Here is a 23,800-nt window from a genome sequence, read left to right as displayed (position 1 = left end):
ATGCTAACAGATACAAAATGTGGCAACAACAAAATGTTTTGAATGTTTGTAAACCTTCTGGGAAGCTAGCATCTTAGACTTCTGATGAACGCTTTCAACAGTCCACATGTTTGTTTTGAGATCCATTTCCCACCGTTTGGCCCAGAGATTAGAACTATTACTGAAACTTGCAGTGATGACCTCAGGCTGTAAAACTACTCACTGGTTTTCTTAATAAAATGAATGTTTAACCTTTGAAAGACAAAAAGAACAATATGTTCACAAATGTTGTGAAAATGGAACTGAATACTTGAGACTATGCCATTTGCCTTGTTATTCATTTGTAAGAAAAGTTTGACATTTTTTGAAAAAACAAACAAAAACAAACATTAACACAATGGCAGAATAGTAAGGTTTGGCAGATCTCAGGGTCATTCTCATTCACTCATTTGTTGTGGATTTATCCTTCAGTGGGACACCAACACTGAACCCCTACAATGTAATCTATAGTGTAATCTGACTTGCACCTCCCTAGAACAATAACTACGCACGGCGTTGACGCAGCCTGCAACGATTGTGACTGGTTGGTTCAGTACTGTTGAGTCCTTGGGTGCTTTTCCAGCTACTTTTTTGCCACAGTTTTTGATTTTATCAATAAGAGAATATCACAATCATCTCATGCTAATCATAGCATTAATATACACTCACAAATGTCAACAAAATCAGAAACTCAGAATGAACATGAGGGAAAAAAGAAGTGAAAAAAAACCCAAAAAACTTTAGGACCCAAAAAAATGATGGAAAACAAGGAGCAAGGATCCAGGGGGGAAAGAAGACCGGGCATTTTATTTGTTTCTATTGTGTGGCACCGCATGTAAAAACACTGGGACACAATCATATGGTAATTAACACATAATGCACCAGCACAAGCATAAATAAACGTCCACCACTTACGTGGGTTAAATCATAGACTCACAAAGATTCCCCAAAGGAGTCTAAATCAGGCCTCAGGTGGGGATGCTGCCTGAGTAAAGGCATGTAGGAGGCAGGACGCACAAATCTTCTGCAAGATTAACTGGATATCACACACTTTGTATTAAGGAGTTGGAAAATTAAAATCTGTTTAAATATTTGCTATATACACAGCTCAGCTGGTTCAGGAATCCCCTGCATGTAGGGATGGGTTCCCACTGTTTCAATTCCTTGGAATTGTTTGCCATTTTTGCAAACTATTTCCTTATCGATTCCAGTCGCCCCAAATGACGTCACCACGTTGCGGAGCGTCATTTACCTGGCAGGAAACATGGTACCTAAGCGGCTCAAACACTCAAAAGTTTGGTTATACTTTACGAGAACGGATAACAACAGGACAACTTGCAATACTTGCAAAGTAGATATTTCATTTAAGGGAGGAAACACTACGAATATGCAAAAGCATTTGCTCACAAAACACACGATGACCTTAAATGAATGTCGTGTTTTTAATTCCGCTCCGGGTTCGTGAATCTCAACCCAGCAGCAGCGGTAACGTTTGTACGTCCTCTCCCGTTAACTCGGCAGGTAAATAATCAACTAACAGTGCATATTATGTTAGCGCGATCTGCCTTATTACAAAACCTGCCATTACTGTGCATTTAGGTGACCATGATGAGAGAGACAGAGTCTGGCTCACATGCTGGCAGTTCTTGCTGCAGTCTACTGGTAGCGTCTCCTTTCAGGCCAGGATAGACGAAAGTCACCGATCAGTGACTAATCACCTCAAGAATATTTCAAGGATAAAAGATCTGATGTCTCAACAGGACCTGGAAAAAACTAGTCCATGCATTCATCTTTAGTGATTACTGTAACAGCATCTTTACAGGTCTACCTAAAAAATTAGTCAGACAACTACAGCTCATTCAGAACTCTGCTGCTCGAGTCCTCACTAAGACCAAAAAAGTGGACCACATCAGTCCAGCTCTGAGGTCTTTACACTGGCTGCCTGTCCGTCAGAGGATAGACTTTAAAGTTCTGATGCTGGTCTATAAAGCTCTGAATGGTTTAGGACCAAAATACATCAGTGACCTCCTGACCCAGTATGAACCTTCCAGATCCCTCAGGTCATCTGGATCCGGTCTTTTATCAGTTCCCTGAGTCAGAACCAGACACGGAGAAGCTGCATTCAACTTTTATGCTCCTTATATCTGGAACAAACTCCCAGAAAGCCTCAGATCAGCTGAAACACTCAGTTTATTTAAATCCAGGTTGAAGACTCACCTATTCTCAGCTGCATTTGAATAAAGCACCAAACCACTGTTCATCTACAATCACGATGAACACCGGTGTACCACAAGGCTGTGTGATGAGCCCTTTCCTCTACTCCCTCTTCACCCACGACTGCAGACCTGCTGATGGTTCCAACACCATCATTAAGTTTGCAGATGACACCACGGTGATTGGCCTCATCAGTGACAACGATGAGGCCGCCTACAGGGAGGAGGTGGATCGTCTGGCTGAGTGGTGCGACACAAGCAACCTGCTGCTTAACACCGAGAAGACCAAGGAGCTCATCGTGGACTACAGGAGGAATGCTGACCCACATCCACTCATCCACATTAAGGGGACGGCTGTGGAGCGTGTGAGCAGCTTCAAGTTCCTGGGAGTCCACATCTCCGAGGATCTCATCTGGACGACCAACTGCTCCAAGCTGGTCAAGAAGGCTCACCAGCGCCTCTTCTTCTTGAGGACTCTGAGGAAGAACCACCTGTCCTCAGACATCCTGGTGAACTTCTATCGCTGCACCATCGAGAGCATCCTGACCAACTGTATAACAGTCTGGTACGGGAACTGCTCTGCCTCGGACCGGAAGGCGTTGCAGAGGGCCGTGAAAACTGCCCAGCGCATCGCGGGAGCACCACTTCCTGCCATAAATGACATCTACGGGAAGCGGTGTCTGAAAAGGGCTGGGAAAATCATCAAAGACCCCAGTCACCCATCACATGGACTCTTCACCCTCCTGCCCTCTGGGAGGCGCCACAGGAGCCTCCGGACTAAGACCACCAGGTACCGGAACAGCTTCTTCCCCACAGCTGTCAGACTCCTGAACTCTGCCTCCTGACATCTGACCCACGTTAAACTCATGGACTGGACATACACACACCCACAATGGACAACTGTACCCTCAAACACAATAATAACATGGACTGAACCACCACTCACAACCACCAGCACTTTATATAGCCTCTGTAGAAATTATCCACACATCTCATTTATCTTACCTGCACTACTGTATAGTTCTGTATAAATAATCATTCTGTACATACGATAATTTTAATTCTACAACTGTTTATAACTTGCATAGTTCCCATTTCTGTATAGCTGTATATCTCAGATTCTGTAAAGTTATTTATTTCATATTCTGTATAGTTTTTCATATTTATATCCTGTTCATATCCTGTACATAGCTTGTACTCACTACAGCCTGTACATACCTATAGTTATAGAATATTCACAACATACTTCATACCGTGTACATTATAACATACCATAATAGACCCATTTCTGTAATATACTCACATATCTATATTATTGCTAATATATATTGTAATATATCTATATCACTAAAGCACTTCTGGATGGATGCAAACTGCATTTCGTTGCCCTGTACCTGTGCATGTGCAATGACAATAAAGTTGAATTCTATTCTATTCAAATCCACACTTAAGCTTAAATTTCAAAACTTGCATTTAACTACTGATTTTATCTACTATTCTGATTTTATATACTGTTTTGTTTGTTTGTTTATTAGTTAGTTTGTTTGTTTGCTTTAATCAATTTTAAATCATGCTTTTTATTTGTTTTTGTTTCTAATGTCTCTGTAAAGCACTTTGAATCACCTTGTTGTTGAATTGTGCTATACAAATAAACTTGCCTTGCCTAAGTTTGTGGTCAAAGCCTTGCACCCATTTGCCACAGCAGATGATTTTCAGTAAGTGAATGTGTTTAATTGTAGGCAGGGACATTACTGGATATTCTTGTGTCATTGCTATAGAATATTTTATATTACACTTTGTTATTGCTACAGAAGAATATTGATTTTATTATTTTACATTTACAATTTTTTTCCCTGGGGACCCTGTGACACCCCATTGAAGAGCCGTAGGCTGGATCTCTTAAGATCTCACTGTTGGGTTTGTAAGGCCATGTTACTCCTAAATTTCTATCTTGTTCAAAGAGAAGATAAAACAAAGTTCTAAGCTAATCGACCTTAGTGTTCTCCTTTTTTTTAAAAAGAATCGATAAAGAATCGAATCGTTAAACAGAATCGAAAATGGAATCGGAATCGTGAAAATCTTATCAATACCCATCCCTACCTGCATGTGTAAACAAAGCTTTAGTGGATTATATTCCACAGTTTCAAAGAACTGAAAATATGGACTTCAATTCTTACTCTAAAACAGACTTCTTAGTTGCATAAGAAAATTCACAATCTGTCTGATAAAGAAACAGTACAGCCCAGAATTGGACACACAGGCCTGTTATCTGCATGCTTTCTAACACTGACAGTGTCCAAGTGGTTTCCTGCAATTACTAGAGGAACGTCCAATAGGTTGCCGTTGCCAAGCAACAAATTAAATTTCAACCTGCAATTTTTCACAAACATTTCTCTCCAACATAATTCAGCTGTACAATGTTCAGGAAAAATGTATTAATAATTTTGAAAGCTTGAGGAGAAAAAAAACAGGTGGGCCGAGCACTGGCATGCTCTGCTTGGATACTAACATACAACACAACTGCAAGAAGGACAGACCTACATCTCTGACCTGCCATTTGGTTAACGGGTGACAGGCAAACAATGACAGCAGTTCCTGAATTTTCTAACTCTACAAAACAACACAAAGACAGAAACTCAAAAAATATCCTCCTAAGTATGTAAAATAAATATAGTAGAACTTTTGAAATGTACTCTAGAAATAATTGTGACATGACTTCATAAAATTCAGAAATCTCTAAAAGGGCTGGTGGTGTAAGACAAACTAAAAGCACCAGCGTTGCTTCTGTCTGCACTCCTCCTTCAAGCCATATGTGAAACATTTGATCATTCAAGCAGCCATTTTGCTTTCTGTACAAAATTTGTAGGACTGACTCACTCCAGCTTTCATTCATTTTGTGCCTCACTTGAATATGTATTGCTGACAGCACAGCAGTGTTACTTAAATACCAACTTCTTCTTTAAAAAAGGTGGATGAGTAATGCAGGATTTATACTTTTACATGGAATCTGCGACAGATGTACGTCATGACTGAAAACGCTTCTGAAACCCAACACCGTGACTTTACGTGCACCATCCTAGAAATGTAGCACACATACAGCACACTGAATCAGCCTGCAATGACTCAAAGTATTCTCTGCCATTTTTACATTTACAGTTATACTTCTCTTGGTGCCATTTTTTAAAATCTCCAAGAAGAGAATGGATCAACTCAAAAAGAGAACAGCTTCCTGTTTATCTGTGTGCATGTGTGTGTTGTACAAGTAAGAGTTTCACCACAGATAAATTAAAATTCCTCAAAGTTCTGGCCATCAAAGCAGCACCATGATGTCCTAAAATCCACTGAATAAAATAAAAGGATCACAGCTTTCCCACTGGCTCACCTGCTTGTACTCCCTGATGCAGTTCTGGCAGCAGAAGCGTTTCTGCTGACCGTCGACCAGAAGCGAGTGATTGGCTGATGCCCGGCTGGGAAGGTAGTCACCACATTGCTCACAGCAGTTCATGATCAGACCATTGGCCCTGCGGTAAACGTTGAAACATGCGTCGCTGCAGATCTTATGGGTCACAGTCTTAAAGCTAACCTCATGCCGGATCTGCAGACAGCAAAACATCAGAAGGATCAAGAAGAGATGTTCACATTTTAAATGACATTTCTCCTGGTTGGTGTGGGTCATACTTTGTTTCAACTAATTCTAATGGAGTTCTAGCTTTGCTGAAAACATCCAACAGTAAAAAAATAAATAAAATAAAATTAAAATAAAATAAATAAAATTTAAAAAAAATACACAACTAAGATCTCCAACTTGTGTTGTTGAAATAATCAACAAAAAGATATGATAAATCCTGAATGCAGACTATAAAATCTAGTGGACTACTGTTAAACTAAGAACAGACAATGATGGTAGAGCGTTCAAAAACAATCCAGAAAGACATTTTTAAAAATATTTTTAACCGAAAAGTTTGTTTTTTGGATGTGATCGTTACGAGACTAAGAGAGGGGTGCAGAAAAGAAAGCAAGATGTGAAAGGCTAAGCTCACAAACAGCGAAGCCAGGCAAGAGAAAAATACTTAATGAAAGTGTGGTTAGGAGAAACATAATAAATCAGATAACGAGGGAGAGCGAAATTGTCATACCACCATTTCTGACTATGTTTATTAAGAGTCGAGGAAGAGGGGGGGCTGATAAAGTGCAACAGGATTCAAGCATGAAATATTTATTTATTCAAAACAAACACCCAAGCCAAGGATGTAAATAATGAAGGGATGTTGAAGCCCAGCACAACAAGAGCCGAGCCCTGAGGCTCCGTGTGTGTGTTAGCACCACATTACGGTCAAAGGCGTTTGGTTTTCTGATGCTTTTTTTCCCTTTTTGCATGCTGCAGGAGCTTGCTTGTGGAGTTGAGAGTCCATCATCTATTTAGGTAAATGATGATGAAATTTACAGACCATGGATACTACAAAACACACACACAGACCTGAACCTTTCCACTGTGCAGGTGTACCTAACACTGCTGAGTCAGTGTAAAATTCATGTGTTTAACCCCAGTGTTACTTTGGTTTTACTCATTGCCACTGAATTATTTATTCCATTGTTGTCATCAGAACCCAGTGCTAAGAAAGTTAGACAGACTGACCTCCGTGTGCTTGCCGCAGACGGTGCATTTGGTTTTGAGGTTTGATTTGGGAGGATTTTGCTTGTTCTCATATGCGCCTAAGCAGCCAGTGCTGCAGAACTCCTGGAAAGACTCGCTGGAGTCGACCTGGGCCACAATGGTACCCTTCATGTTTGTGATGTCCCTGGAAAACAAACACAGAGGCTTTGTGAGGAAAACATCTCCAGAGAATGTGGATTAGATAGCATAATAAAAGCTGTGCTCATTCATGTTTATGACAACTGGAAATAAGATTTTTTTTTTTTTTTTAAACCTTCGCTTTCAATAAACTCTGTTGTTGCAACTTTACTCTTTTTTAATGAACTCCAAATGCACTGTATAATCGTAAATCCTAAATATAAAATATCTCCTTCAACGTCAGACTTACTTTTTGCACATGGTGCAGCTCTTCTTGGGGGCAGGTTTGTGTGAGAAGGCAGACAGACAGGTGGTGGAGCAGAAAAGGTGTGTGGAGCCTTTACGCTGGTAGGCTGTTTGGCCTTTTTTCAGAGGCTTTTTACAGTTTGCACAGGTCACCTGGAACGAGCAAACATAGGAATGATTGAGCTGCAGGAAGTAACGAATACAGGGAAAGGGTCTTAAAAATTTCTAAAGAAAGTTTCAGTGCACTGTTTGCATAAATTATGTACAGCATGTAGTAGGAAGTGGGTAGCAGATTAGATTAACATACTTAAATATGGTTATACTTAAATCATACTTTTACTAAAAATATAAAAAGGGTAGACACAAAAAGTAAACACTCTGCTTCAACCCTGGATTTAAATTCTGAAATGTAAAATTTTCCAGATCGTTTGCACTATAACTAACGCAATTACACAGGACTTGAATGACCACAGTGGATCACCTTGACTGTCCTGGGCTGTGGCTGGGAGCCTGAGGAGGAAGTAGTTGAGGAAGACTGGCCTGGAGGTTTGGGCAGCGAAGTGGCTGGTGATGGAGAGTCCACCCCTGTCTGTTTTTGGTTGCGGGGGACTGAAGCTGACTGAGAAATCCAAGAATCTGCAGGGAAAGATGGAAAGAAAGTTACCTGGAATGTTTTTTAAAATTGTATATAAATATATATAATGCTATGTCTGCACTAAACATTGATCTGCTATACAGACATGAAACAATGACAACAATAATTTTAAGTAAATAAAGAAATAAACCTCCAGAAGTCATATTTAGAGGACTAGCTCCTGACAACAGCACCATCTAGAGTCTACATGGAGGTTGACAGGAACTGCCAAAAGGCTGGCATATAAACTCAAGTCCAGAAAGTGTATGATGAGCAAACACCAAACTTCCTGTAGATCTGCAATATCGCACATTTTGTTTAAGCACCAAATTTTTCAAAAAGTAAAAGAGTGGAGGGGGAGCTGTTAGTCAAGGATTTTAAAACTAATTTAATCAATTCTTACAATCACAGCCAAAGATTCCATCAAAAGCATGCTTTTGATTGGTCAAATCAATGCTTTGCTGAATGACACACTGTGCTGTTACAGAAGTCGAGCTGTGTTAAACTTTCAGTCAGACGGATCTGAGTTTGAGGAAATCATATTAGACAATACATAAAGAAATGCAGGCTGACCAACAATCTAACTGTCTTTCTGGTAATTCCAACTGAGAAAGGTTTGATGCTAATTTACATAAGGTTTACATATGAAAACACAGTGAGTGTGTTCACATGGACACTGTTATCCAGGTTATCAAGCTGTTGTATGGGTATGACTACTGTCTGCCGCATGTGCTGGTGTCTGCAAAACTTAAACACAAAATCCACACCATGACATTCATGGAACCATTTAATTAGAAAGATTCGTTGTGGCTGTTGACCTGACATTATCCTGTGACCCGTCTAAACAGATAAGGACATTTTTCTCCCACCTATGTATTATTTAATTCCATCATTAGTTAAGAGATCGACGATCTCTTAAGTTAGGAGTTAAAATGACTACAGAAACAGAAAACAGCATCACCAATCTGAATAAAATCCACCTGAACACAAAAGTTGTCTAAAGTTTCTGGCCAAAGATATTAATCTGCACCTGACTGACTCTAGGATTGTGATTATATTAATTGTCAACGAGACATCCAGCACCCATTTTCTTTTTTTATTTGAATTAGTATGAGCAACCCTCCATTCAAAATGAGTTGGTCATTAAGAACAGAGCTAAAGAGCGATTTCAAGGCAAAGTATTGAAACACAACAACTTCTCCAAACCACCCACACACACACACACACACACACACACCATGTCGTAACCAAATCCAAACATCACATTCCTTTTATGCCAATTTCAGCATTTTAACATGAGAAAAATGTTATGTTCCTACCTGCTCTATTGTGTGTGCCCATGTCCCCATTCTGTACCAGTTGGCCCATGGGACCTGAGCCCCGCCCAGGGTTAAAGGAGGCAGTTGGTCGACCAGATGGGGTGTCAGGATTCAGGCTGAACGTATTGTGGATCTGTAGACCATTTTCTTCCACCTGGCCCTCACCTGCCTAAAAACACAAGTTAGTTATGTTAGTGTCAAAATATTAGAAACAAGGTGATGAGGAGGGAAAACTTAACACACGCGGGTGTCATATTCACTGCGATACACAAAACCAAAACTGAATCCAACTACATCAACTAGAGTAACTGCTGATGCATCTGATAAGTAGATACTGGCATAGCAGCTCGCTCAGGTGTCATTACAAAGAAATCATTATTTTCTTTGCCAAGAATAAAACCGCTGTGCCAAAAAGGAAAAAAAACAAACACCTGCCTTCACCAACATTTACTAGTAGACATCATAAAAAGTCGGCACTAAAAATTAGGTGGAAGCAAAAAAATAAATAAAACTGAATTATACTAAATATTTAAAAAACAAAACATGAAAACATAATGAAAACTTCGACAGCCACAAAAAAAAAAAAAAAAAAAGTTGTGGGTGTTCTTACTGCTGCGACAGCTGCTGCTCCTCCTTGCAGTGATGTCACAGAGGTTATCATCAGGTTCATGTCTGGCTGAGCATCCTCTGGATGTGGAGGGGAATTTACTGTGGAGCCTCCTTTCTGGCTAGCAGACCCTAATGTAGTGACACTGGCTATCCTGATCTCAGAATCTGGCTCAGTGCTACTGAGTGCACCTGGGGAGTGGGATGCAGATGTGCCTTCAGGAGGCACCGGAGTGGACGAGGATGTGTCTCTCTGTTCAGAGTCCTCCTCGTCGTCAATGACAATAGGCTCGGTTGTTGTGGTTGGAGGCTTCGGCGGTGCTGCTGCTGTAGATGCGTTGGAAGATGCAGGAGAGCCGGGGGTCTTTGCTGCTGTGGACGTGTCTACAGTTGCCACAGCAGCTGCCAGCTCTGGGCAGTCTGTGCTGGGCGTGTCTTGGGAGAGGGTTGTGGCAGAAGGCTGGGGAGCTTCCTCCCCTACAAGAACCACATCATCATCATTGTCCTCTGTGCCACCCTCCTTTGTGGCTCCATCTTCCGTTACCATGGAAACTGCCTCACTAGACTCTTCAGAAGGAGGCGTGGGGTTTTGCTGGGGAGAGGGAGTGGCATCCATGGGCTCCACCCGCTCCCCTACATCTTCTGCCACGACAGGGTTTGGTTCCGACTCCCCGTCCATCACAAAGGCAACCACCTGACAACGCACACAAAAAGCCAGTTAGGAAACAGCTATGCAAAGTTGGCGTTACTAATTAGTTTAATGACGTCTGACAGCATTACAGGTAGTTCAGGTGTCCCTAGACGCAAGCTTCCCCCACACAGCCAACTGATGCCCTACAGCTGTAATAGTCATTGTTACAATCACCACCCTGCCTGTCTTTACTGGCTTGCTTTTGGCAGTTATATTTAATGGCTACTTCACCATTCACATCATCTAATAAAAAGAAAAAAGTCCGACCAGATTTTCCCTTCTGTGGGGCATTTTAGGTGAGCTCACTCTTTGAAATGCCCGCCTAAATGTCAACCACTTCCAGATGTGAGGCCTTCATTTCACAAATACAGCCATAACTTTGATGCTCTGCTTACATCCACAGCAAAATTGGATGCCTTGCTGATGCTGGGGCAGTGATGTGAATGTTTCCGCTGTGTTACTTCATTTAGGTCAAGAATGTCTGTGAGCACATTTGCCATCAAGATGGAAAAACTGCTACTCCAAGAAAACATAAAATAGAATAAAATAACTGCAAGAACACAAAAATTAATGACAAAAACATTTCAATCAATAATGGACCTGGTTAAGACTTTCCGTTAACTGGGTTTTCTTCAACAATGACTCACATTGCTCCTGAAAGAACAGGTCAAGGAGTTCATTTCAGAGCTCTTCAGCTGTACTAAACACAGAGGTTCAAATTTATCGATCAGTCTAACAATATGATAACTCCCATGACTTTTCTCTCCACTCAGATTCATTAAAAATCTGTTCATAGTTTAACAAAGCATGTAAACAGAGCAGTCTTTCTTGGTCTTAATCTACTACATTTTTTCCTAATGATTCTAATACTGTCAGAAGAGTATTTAAATGATAGGGATGTAGGCCGGTGAAGGGCTTTGTTCTCTACGGATAAACCTCTCTGGTTGCATTTACCACAAGAAAGCGGGAATCTAATGTTCAACACATGCAACGGCAGAGGTGACGTCTCCATGGGTGAGCATATGTGCCTGCCCAGCAACGGGGGCCCCTCCTCCTCACCATCACGCCTCTTCCTTTCATCCTCTTCTTCTCTCTTCCTGTTCCCTTAAGCTCCTTACCCAACTACAGGCAACTCTACTCCTCGTTTTCACCTGCTGCCTTTCACGTCTCTTCCGCCCTCCCTGCTTCTTACGCCTGTGTATCACTCAACACAGCTACTCTCTTGTTGTCCTTGGCAACCAGCGAAGCTACACCTTGGTTGCCGTGGTGATGGTAAAGCCCACCACCACCACCACAGGGACTTGTTTTGTGCACTACATCTGGGTGCTCTTGAGTTGACCAACACAACGTTTAAATGGTTGTGCGGTTCATGTGTGTGTCTCGTAAACTAAACGGCAGTGATGTACGTGCACGTAGTGTAAAAACATACAAACAAGTTAATTTGTTAACCATCTTACCCGATCCAAAAGAGAAGAAATAGGACAGAAAATGGAGTGATCTGAATGAGTGCCACATTCTGAATCAAATAATATTCAAGGCACTTTTGGGGAAGTCAGCAGTCTGTTGATCCCTCTCTGTCAAAATCTCCTTTTCATGTAACACAGCAGTGAGGGTGGCTGTAAGCCACATATCACATCACTGCTGACAGCTGCAGCACACACACACACACACGACACTAACAGATGCTCGCTCATAGACACACTTCTATGGTGACAATGATCTTTGTAGCTCTGCTAATTACGCCAACAGTTGCCCAGAAGAGGAAGCGCCTGAAAGCACCTGAACACACGATCTGAGTTGTAAAAGAGCTACAGAGGAAGCCAGACATCACTGTGGTGGCCATTTTGGTCTCAGCACTGTGGGGCGCATCAAATAAAACTCGCAGCAGTACACAAGCATCTTTAAGGATGCAGGTAAATGACTGGGTTATTACAGTACATATGAAGAGAACTTTAGCTGTTGCCTCGTTAGCTTAATGAACAAACTGGTTTAGCAAGACTTCAGCATGAGCAGATTCGGCCCATATATATTTACCCTGGTTTTCCAGATTTTAAGCCCAGTATCAGAAATAGCAAAGGTGCTTAGCTGTGTGTCAAGGTCACCCTGACCTCCAAACATGCACCTAAAAACCAGTGACATCTCACAGCTTTGTATAGAAAACATGCTCATAATTACCGCTTTAACTGTTTGAATGGATCCAGATCAATATAGGCCTTTTAACACCAACACCAATACAGATTTTAAAATCTGATATATCAGTCAAGAGTTTTCTTTCAGACACATGAAACATAAATATTTGTTATGAGAGTTAAACTTGCTTCATTGTATACCTCTCTGATGGACAAACTATGCAACATGAACACTCATGACATGGTTAAAGAGTGGTTTTATCCACAGTTATAAATACCAGTACAGATGTATTGATAAATCACCAATATCCAATTTTTAAATATTGGCACTGAAAACTCTTTCACTGCAATGTGTGGCTTTTTTCCTTGTTATTTGATGTCAGCTTAAGGTGACAAAAGGTCATAAATATACCGCAAATGTTGAATTAGTTTTTAACAACGATTCACGGGTGCTCTCAACTTGGAGAGCAACAGGTGTAGATTCAACAAAAGGCATGGTTCATTCTTACAAACAGTAAGACACTTAAGCGAAGACCTGAGACCTAAGAGGCCACCGCAGAAAACATGTGTGTATGTTCGGAAGTGGACAGAACATTAGGAAGAAAAAATATAATTAGATAAATAAAACAACAAAACTCAAACTCTGTGGCCTTGTTAAGAAAAAACACCTTTTAAATAAGTGTTTGGCACAGCGGTGGAGTCATTAACACTTTAACATGTTATGTTTTCAGGTTGTGTCACTTTTCACACAGTTTTTCAGTCAACATACCAGCTCCTTGGCTTTAATGTTCCCACAGGACAGCTGTGAAGTAAAGCACTCCATTTGGACATATCTTCCAAAGTTTGTGGCTGCAGTTATGTCCCGCCCAAGAGACAGACAAAAGCAAAACTAAACAACTTCCAAACTGCAGACTTCTGGTTGGCAAAAGTGCTTCTGGTGCTTTATTTGTTCATATATCTATTGCAGTGATGAGCTTATCCCAGCCATTAAAAGGCTGTTGTTGGCTGCAACTAAAGATTATTTTGGTAGGTAACTACTCTGCCAATTTTTCCTCCATTAGTCAATAACTACTTCAATAACTCCTCTCTGCTTCCTGTGGGCAAACCTCCTATTCTAGGCTCCAGTGCCACATCTGCTCAAGTCTGCCCACCTGTGAATATCACCATGTAGTCTCATCCCATAGGAAATTAAAATAATGACCCAGGAAACATGAATTTGAAAATAATCAAATGTCTGTTTAATAATACTCAAACCATCAGAATAAAAATTAAATAAATAAGAAATATTAAGTCACACAAGTGTTAGTAGTACTTAAAATAAAGAAAATTTCAAATAGGAAACTAAAAAAGGCTTCTGTCCATAAGTTGAAGTAAAGCTTCAAATGAAATCAAAAATATTTTATTTTCCATTCCAAAATAACAAGTTTCCAAAGTTTACAGATGATTCAGTTCATGAATTCATGATTGCAGTGAACATCCTCTGGAGTAAGGCTTTCTCTTATCCTTGAGATGATGTTCCCAGCTGCTGATAACCATGCTAAAGATGACTCTGTCATGACTTTAGCCATTTGAAAGGTGCATTTGCCTCTTTACAGGACAAACTCATCTATACACCTGTGCTTAATACTAGTAAAACAGAACAAAACAGAATGAGAAAAGACAGTTACTAATCACAAATTTGGTTTTATATTTTATATAGAAATATATAAAAACTAGGAGGCAGTGTAGCTACTCCTGATTAATGGTTTGATATTGCATTTGACTCATTAGTTAACAAAACTAAAAAGGTGTTTGCTTAGCAAGTATCATCCTGAGAGGTTTTCAACAGGCAAGCTAACATAAAAATTACTTTACAAACATAAATATTACTATTCAGACATCATAAACATGGTATCAATGCGCGCCCTGACTTAACTCTCTAAAACTGACCCATCCAGAGCTGACGTCACAGCTCTAGGGTGCCGGCGTTTTAAATGCTTTTGCGTTGCATTAATGCTGTCGTGGAAGGAATGCTCTGCTTTCCACAGTCTGCATTCAACTTTGTTTTCTTTGAAATGCTTTCACATTTTTTAATAAAATCAGTTTCCATTTTCTTCCATCCTCCCGTTTTGTGGGTCGCACTACGTTCTTCTTCTCCATTAGTTCTGACTCCAGTCTCGACAGACAATAGAGGCGTTACTGCCCCCATATGTTCCTGTAGTTGACTGCAGTTACAAAAACGCATTTACGTGGTATTAGTATACGACGGGTTGACAATAAAAGTCAGCAATTATGCCGACAAATCACTGCAGGCCTACTTGCTATCTGGTTAGCTGGCGTTGCACAAGAGGCTGTTCAGCAGTGTAAATTTGTAGAATTCCAATTATAGCGTTTGGGCATGCATGTCACGAATGGAACCGGGTCACCAGTTCTTACTGATGATGTGACTACTGATAGAAGTAACAGTGTACAATGCTATAAGCCTGCTCCGTTTCAACCAAATGCTAATCTCTGTAATAAGATTTGCATTTGGTTGAATTCATGTGCAGAAAAAGTAGGAAAAGGGAAGAGGACTACTGGGTGTTTGAAGCTTTCTGATATCCATTTGTAGTGAACGTAGGAACCCCTGGTACTGGGTATTAGCTGGCTACACCAGAAGCCCCCCTCCCCCAAAAATTGGCTGCTGCTTCAAGAGGCCCAATTAGCAGACGTGTCATTGAGTTAAACAATTGATCAAATGCTCCAAAACTGATTGGACAAAGAATCACGATAAAGAAGTACGATGACACAAAATATACAAGAAGGATCCAAAAGCTGCATAAGACAAAGATGTAAAATTTTCTCAAATGAGTTAGTCCTCTGACCTTTACCCATCTCAGCCGGCTGTTAACATACTGAAGATGAAAATTATTTGAGGAAGGCCAAAATAACAGAAGCTACTGAAGGTGGTTGTAGTTTAGGCCCAGAAAAGCTTCTTATCAATAAGAAGCCCACTAATAGATGCACAAATGCAAGGGTAGCATTGGCTGGAAGACACAATGTGATTTCTGATCAGGGACATATCACAAGGGTCACCAAACCAGTGACCAGACTCAAGAACACATCGATGAAATTAAGATCAACCTGTACTAGAATGATGGCAGATAAAAGTAGTGAGAAGCCACGGAACAGATGACAATCTGAAGTGAAAAATGGTGGAGGCAGTGTAATGTAAGAGCATGCACGGCTTTCAGTAGCAATGTGTGACCAGTCTTCCCTGAAGATGTGACAGAACACAGAAGCAGCCAGATGATGTTTACTGGGATACAGTGCTGCTCAGATTCAGCCAAATTCAGTAAAGTTGATGGATAGTGCTTCACAGTAACACTCTCCAATGACCCAAGACATACTAAGAAAGCTGGAGTTATGGATGTGGAATATTCTGTAATAACCAATTCATTCACCTGATGTCAACCCAAGCAAGCTGTACTTCAACTTGCTGTAGACAAAACTAAAGGTGGAAAGCTCTACGAACAAACAGGAACTGAAGACAGCTGCAGCAAAGGCCACGATAGAGGAGGAGGAAACTTCTTGTTTGGTGATGGCTCCAGAATTCAGGTGGTTTCTCTCTGCAAAGGATACTCAAAGTATCAAACATGAAACCCATCTGTGGGGTTATGTTTAAAGGGAACCCCGACTATTATGACAAGTTACTCTAAATATGTTACAAATTATTTTTGTTATTCATTAAATCTTTGGTGTTTAAAACTATTTTGGAGCCATGGGAGTAGCCATGTTTTTTCGCACACAATGCATTCTGGGACGATGACGTGTATTGGTTGTCGGTAGTATAGGTGCTTTCGTTCAGCTAACCTGTTTTGGTTTTTAAAGTGTAGCAACCGTATTAATTAACTTGCCTATTAGTGACCTGGTTACGACTTGGTAGACCAGCACTATCCGGTCTTTTGGTCTGGCGTTATTAGCCATATCTGAGCCCAAACTCCGCTGCAAAAGTCAAAGGATCACTGCAGCATTACTAAGAGTTGAAAAACTGTCTAAATTTGTTCATCTGTAATAAAATGATCAGTGTGGCTGCTCTGCCAGGTGTAACAATTACGTGGCATCCATGAAAATGGGATTTATGACATTTAACTGAGTTAGAAGCTAGCAGGGAGTTAGCTTGCTAGCTTCCATCTAAATATAATTTACCATGTTCTGACTGAGAGATTTTTTTATCAAATTAAAACGTACAGCTCTGCTATCACTTCCAACATAAATAATGACAGGAAAGTAAACAGCAGTGACGTTTGTAGAGTTACTGAAGTTGGGCTAGCTTGTATATAATGATGTGCTACGTGATCGCTAGCACGACAAGCTATGTTAGCATAACATAAACAGTAAAGCTGGAGGACGAACGCTAACGAATGGAAGACTTTTTTCCACTCGATAAAAGTTAATATGAGGGTTCCCAATGGTTAGGGGTAAATGGCAAGATCCTGTAAATGGACCAAACGTCAGTCAGGAGAACCACTGAGATAATCCATCCACAATATAAGGGCTGGGCTAGTTACATCGTAAGGGTTTAAAAACTGAGCTTTAAAATGATTAGCAGTAATAAAAACCGTGAGAAGCCGGCAGTGATCACTGACTGTTTTTAGGAGATTGTATCTTGTTCGATTTAATCTCAACAAGGCATTAAAACATGTTAAAAACACAGTCTTATTAAATGCAGACTACTTTGGGCCCGCAAGCAGGATTCACAATGTTATCACTTAAAGACCGGATACCGGTCATGGAGGCTGACAAGTGCTGCCCAAAGAACATCTGGATTAAGACATACGGCTTCAAAAGGTTTTGGTACTTTACAACAAACGCTCTCAGTCGCCGTTGCCATTGGCAAGCAGTAGCCACATAGACACCAGTAGTTTTCCCTCACTCTCTCGTCCTCGTCTGACGGATTGTTTTCATCTTCACCTAAACTAAGTGGTGGTTGACTATTTTCATGCTCTCTCTCGGTTTGCTCTGGTTCAAACTGGAAAGGCTGAACAGAAGCCATTTCCAGTGCGCTGCTAACTGTGAACTGGATGCGGTGCAACCGTATGACCTCACTACCCAGAGTGCATTGAGAAATAAATAACAATGGCAACCTACTGGTAAATCGGTTTTATATAAAATGTGCTTAAAAGGAAAACATTTGGTGTATTTTAATACCACATATGTTTTATTGAAAGCACAGTACATATTTTAGTGCAAACATGTCTTAATAGCCGGGGTTTCCTTTAATTTTCCACTTACATTTGAGCCAGAGAAAATGTGTTGGGCTTCTGTCACATTGTAAGGAAAGACTAGTCATCCATTGCTACTGGGAGCCATGCATGCTCATAGAATATCCTGCCTCTACCACATTTTACATTGACAACACATCTCTATGAAAGTTGAATTATTAAATTTGGTCAAATATTAAGGGCCTCAACAGTATATTGGTGCTGAAATTAAAAAAAAAATGTTTGACCTGATTTTCAAATAAAGTTAATTTAACTATCGTTTTCAATTCTCTTAGCACCATATCCAGCACGTGAGACACATGGTCGTGATGTGGAGTCAAGCAGTGCGCTCACGTCAAGTTTCCAACTAAGTCAGGAAATCGGCTGCAGGATAATTAACAAAGACTGACCCCATCCCATGTCTTCCCAAGATTTTTAAGCAGATTACTAGCAAAAAAACAAAAAACAAAAAATCATTTTCTTTTGCCAAATTTCTTCATAACTAAAAAGTGACAAAATGAATAATAAAAAAAGTTAAAACATTCCCGCTACAAATTCTCAGTCTGCTCTGATGCTTTCAAATACCCGTTTTTTTCCAGCCAGACTGCTATTTTGCGTTACAAATGACTAAAGCGATTTCATGCTTATTTAAACTGTACTTCTTCATTGCAGGTATTTTCCAAGCAGAGAGAAGACGAAGAAAAATTTCAATATGCAAAAATGGGCTGCATATCTGTCCTATACTTTCTATCAAAGTACAAAGACTCTCTGATAACTGTATGCTTGGTAGAGAAATATAGGAGTTCACATTGTTAAATGCCACGGCTGCAAACTCAGCAGTCATTATATCAGAGGTGTATATGTTTGCTGCTAATAAAGAGCTGCTCCACTGTAGAGCACTAGTGCCGAATAAGGAACACTTACTTGCTGTGACCATGTGACAGGAAGTACAAGGCAAAACAGAATGACATTCAAGATCAATACAATATGCTTGACTGTTCAAAAGAAGGATTGAATTCCAAGTCACTGACTTACTATAATTAGGTTCTTCCTTTAGAAGCGACAACCCAAGCTAATGTATATAAACACAACCTGCGCTAAGGCAATAACATGTCCGTAACCATGGTGTTAACTGGAGTCCAAATACTAGCCAGGAGACCCAAAGGAACCCACTCCCCCATTTGCAAGACCTCCCAAAAGCAAAGCAAAGCTGAGCTGCAGATAGATGCTTCATGCTTTTCTGGCCTGATATTCCACCAACAGAGAAATCTATGTGCAAAGCAACTCAATAGTGCTCTGAGGGGGGGGGAATAGCCTGGTCTAGACTCAGTTCAGACTGCAATGCAGAGCTACGAGACAGCCTGCATTCACATGGATGAGATGAAAACGAGGACCCAGCATTAATGAGCTCTGACATGCAACCTTGACTCCCAACGTCAACACCAGGTGAACGGAGAGGTGGGATGGCGCTGTGGCCGAGCCTGCCTCCATGCAACACACACACACACACCTCAACAAGACTAGCAGTTTAAAGCAACGCCTGCGCCACATCACCACCCCACAGAGGTGCTCGTCTACCTTTCCAACTGCATCAGTTTGCGCATGAAGCCACAGAAGTTGACATTTTCCCCCGTCTCTCCCCCCAAGCAGGTCACAAGGTGGAGATGTGATAGCTGTTTGCGCCAGTATTTGCGCAGACAACAGCCGATTAATAAAATATTCAAATTAAACGCCTGGGATTATTATATAAGACTTATGTCACTGAGAAGTGATGCGTAATGCGCAGCCATCAGAGCATCCCCAAGCCAGCTGATGGGCTAAAAAAAATACACAACACAAAATCAAATGGTCCATTCCGTTTACCTGAATGCAAAACTAAACCCTGCTATACACAGCTGTAGAGACCTCCTGTGAATTATTAGAAAACACCCAATGAAGGACAGGCTGTACGAAGCCTTCGGGGGCCGCCGGAGTCCCACTGGTCGTGCCCTTGATTATCAACACCGCTTGGAAGGACCACCACAGCACAAAATCCGGCCCGTGCCCCCGGCTACAGCGGCGACTATCACTCGACCCCGAAATAGCTTCCATTTCTCTTCCCCGGCATTTATATTTAACAAACTTGGCAATAAAAAGCAGATCCAAAACTTTGATCAGTGAGAATAAACGGAACCAGCACTACCTGAGCTGCGCAGCTCTTCCATAAATAACCTGGGAAAAAGGAGAGGCTAGACTGGCTTCCAAGTTGGGGTCCAGGAGAAACGTGGTTCAGGGTGTTCCGTTCCGCTCCCTCCCCTGCCCCTTCCTGCCGCAAACAGCCATTGGATTAGCGGCAGATCGAGGGGAGGAGAGCAGACACAGACTGCGCCATTGTTAAAATACCAACAAAAATCATTGCAACTTGCTCGCATATAACAGATTAAAATAGAAGCAAATGTTTATCAAGATGGGCTAATGCAGTGTGCCACTGACAAGCACAGTCCCCAACACCTAAAAAAAGGAAAAAGAAAACGTGTTTCCCCCCTTCCACAACCCCTGTTCTTGTCCAGATTATCTGCTCTATAGGCGCACACATGCCGGTGCCAGCGAAACAGACCCGGGTTTCGAATAAAAAGCCCGATTTCTGCGATACCTGTGACGATGGGGGTTTTAATTGGAAAGTTACCCTACGCGGAGTCCACCCTGGCGCAATCACTGGCAAAATATACTCGGCAACCGCAAGGGGCGCCCTACTCTCATATATCACATGAACTGGCTTCATTTGTGTCATGCGGTGGTAAACAAGACCCGGAGAAATTCTCTTATCGTGTTTTACGTGAGCATCCTGTGAGTTACCTAAACTGTAACTAGGTATGAACCCATTACTATAACAACCAGAGTAATTTTGTCCCCACCCCCCCACCACACACCTCCCTCCTCCCCCAGCGGAAAACAGCACTGCCTGCCGTCCGCCATTAGCCAACTGAACAATACTGAAGACTAGAGGCGGCAGTAGCTACAGCACGCAGAGACGGAGAGGACCAAATCTGTTAAAATTAACTGTTTATTCATCCCTTAATGAGTCTTCACGCCCCAGTGTGAGTACTGTGAAACTCTCCGGGCATCCGGCTAACCCCCCCGCACAAGTTCCCCAAACTTTGGCCAATTAGGCGTAAAAGTAGAATACGAAAAACGTCTGTGAAATTCGCTTACCGGAGTAGAGCTCAAAACGGTGTAGCGCCACTTTTGTGCCTTGACATTAATCCGCGGAAGCGCGTGCGCACAAGTTTATATCCAAGATCATCTACTGAGCAGAGCACTCACTATGCGTCAACAGCACGTTCACTCGCGTACAAAAACAGATATGAATTCCTGAGAACTCATTTATGGTTTGTGTTTACCTGCAACATATCTATTCACAGTTCTCAGTGAGACGGGATTCGGAGAAGTGATTTTATTAAGTCAGTAATTGTTACTCTGTGGACTCATGATAAATGTGATGGAGGCCGAATGTTGTCTATTATAATGCTGTTGATTTTTGTTTTTTGTACTTTATTACACAATGTCCTTCCATCATAGTCCATTGTGATGTAGCAAGTAGGTTGTTGGGGCATCCTTCAATTTTGGACAGAATATGTAAGCTGCTCTGAAATGTAATGTTAACATACATTTTAAAAAGGCCAAACGATTTTTTTGTTTGGCACATTTTCAACACTGAAAATGGACATAAACTGAAACTACAGGTAAACAGTTGCTGGTAAAACCTCAAATAAGAGTACAAATTGCATAATTTGTCCCGCGCAAATCACCCCTTAGTTTTTGCCCCGCTGCTAACCTTCACAGCTAGCCGTTTATGTAATTATAAATTTTATATTCAGTCGGTCTGAATCTGTAATTTTCATTATTAACAGTTATTACGTTTTATATTGAGGTTACTCTCCGATATCTAAAACACAGCTGATAGAAATTAACGACTGAAATAAAAATGATACACCGCGAGGAGCTCAAATTTCCTAAAAAACAAAACAAAACAACTACTTCCTCTTATTTTTATTGTAACCGGAAGTAACTACGGAGTGAGAGCTCCTCTACGATTCACCCTCTTTTCTTTTCCTCTTGCGCCTGCGCAGGAGGTCCAATCAGTGGCTGCATTGCAAGCAATTAAAAATCCATTAAGATGCTCGCACCTTATCCTCGATATATAGCATGTATCCCAGGTCAAGTGTGGCCAGTCCTGCTAGAAATGCACCTTAGTTATTCTTGATTTTTTATTTTGGGTCCCCTTTCTCGAAGCTTAACAAGCTGCATTGAAGTACACAGCTCGGATCCAATCAGGAACAAGGATCCGGGTTGAGAGAGTTCATGTTCTCAGCTGTGTCGGCTCAACATGGGTTTCCTCTCATAATTTCACCCAGAGACTCACCAGAAACCAAACGGCGGCGGGAAATTAATGACGCCCACCAGAAAGTGTTAGAAAAATGCCGCACACACCTTTACAAAGCAAAATTAAGCCCATATCAAATTGCACTGCTTTAAGTAACTACTGATTTCAGTAGGCAGATGTGCAAATTATTACATGTAGAGGTGGGTAATCTATAGTTTAGTAGTAATTTTGTTATTACTTAAAAAAAAAAATCGGGGTGGCTCAAAGGTGGAATGAGCCCGTGATCACGTTTGTTAAATATGGCGGATCAGGTGCGTTCAAATGTCACACTGAAACGTGCGGATCAGATTCACTTAAAGGGTCGGCTGCCCAAAGAGATCAAAGAGAACAATTACAAAAGGACCGCCACCTCCTTACCCTCCTTACGCGCAGGCTATCTCTGAACTCACGAGATGAGGGGTAGCAATGGATGGAAGATACACGGATTTATTTCTAAGTCAGTCTGATGAGGCTGAGTGTCTGGTTGCCAGATCCTCTGGCTGTGCGCCGCTGCACAAAATGTCGGAGATTTCAGTTTCTCACAGGCGCAAATCACACTGAAATCTCTTTTTAAATACGATCCTGGATAAAGATCGAAGATGATGTGCCACACTGGCTATTATGAACTCACAGTGTTTATGTAATCAGCCTCTCTGTAATTCACGCGGTTTTAATAAACAATTGTGCGTTTTTTTGTTGTTGTTTTTTGCCCTGAGTTACACTGACCAAGCAGCAGTTTATTACCACTAACACAGAGGAAATGACGCTGATAACATTGTTAGGATACAGTGGCGACTGGAAACCATCAGTTTGGAAGTTAAACTTTGTTGTGCAGTGTGAATACATGCTGCATTTTAGCTGTAGGATTTTATGTCCCTACTGCTCCACTACTTATGAACACATTTTGTAAAAACTGCATTAATTAACAACAACTGTTAGCAAACTCCCTCCTTAAAACATCTACTTTATTTAAAAAGGACAAATTAAAAGAAAGGCTCCATGTCTTTTCCGGGGCTCTTGGCTTGAGATCTCTTTCATACGCGTGCAGTGTTGTTGGTCCTTCCTTCTTATATGGATTCGCTCAAATAGCTTCCCAGAGAAGTAAAATCCATCATGCTGCTGTGATTCATGCTGCTGGTGGTTTGGCATGGTCTTGCTTAAAGATGCAAGACACTGTTTGAAACAGATGTTTGATGTTTTGCTTTAAAGCATGTTCATATGATAGTAATGATCATGGGTGTACAAGTTATATGTGCAGCAATAAAACTCCTTGCCTATAGTGATCTTGGGTCCAGCCTGTGGTATTTCTGGATTTTTGTTTGTTACGTTCTGTGAGGCTGTGGGAGTGTGTGGGTGGGGTGTTTGCCCACTCTCCCCGCCTCCACCCCTCTTGCCACTCCTACCCCTCTCTGTCTCTCTCACTCTCCTCTCTCCCCAGGACACAGCTGCTGCTGATTAGCCTCGTTTGCCACCTGACTCAAGTCAGCAATCATCCTCTGAGGCTATTTAAACTGGGGATGAGCTGTGA

At 41.3% G+C, this 23,800-nt stretch overlaps 1 protein-coding gene across 1 annotated transcript in view; it reads right to left on the bottom strand.

Annotated features, from left to right (window-relative positions):
* Window positions 1-21,095, bottom strand: part of zmym2 (zinc finger, MYM-type 2) — a 36,640-nt gene extending 15,545 nt beyond the window's left edge. The window contains exons 1-7 of the mRNA XM_085373834.1: window positions 21,063-21,095; window positions 9,833-10,522; window positions 9,223-9,391; window positions 7,751-7,905; window positions 7,274-7,422; window positions 6,868-7,030; window positions 5,614-5,826 (exon numbers count right to left, since the gene is read on the bottom strand). Coding sequence (XP_085229960.1) covers window positions 5,614-5,826; window positions 6,868-7,030; window positions 7,274-7,422; window positions 7,751-7,905; window positions 9,223-9,391; window positions 9,833-10,507 — 1,524 coding nt within the window. The 5' untranslated portion in view covers window positions 10,508-10,522; window positions 21,063-21,095. The remainder of the gene's footprint in view (window positions 1-5,613; window positions 5,827-6,867; window positions 7,031-7,273; window positions 7,423-7,750; window positions 7,906-9,222; window positions 9,392-9,832; window positions 10,523-21,062) is intronic.
* Window positions 21,096-23,800: the final 2,705 nt, after the last annotated feature.

This window comes from Diplotaxodon limnothrissa, linkage group LG16, assembly GCF_057381915.1.
Source record: "Diplotaxodon limnothrissa isolate DT_005_m linkage group LG16, D_limnothrissa_male_GT1.1, whole genome shotgun sequence".
Taxonomy (NCBI): Eukaryota; Metazoa; Chordata; class Actinopteri; order Cichliformes; family Cichlidae; genus Diplotaxodon; species Diplotaxodon limnothrissa.
Note: the sequence above shows the minus strand (reverse complement) of the source record. Positions and strands in the feature narration are given on the sequence as shown.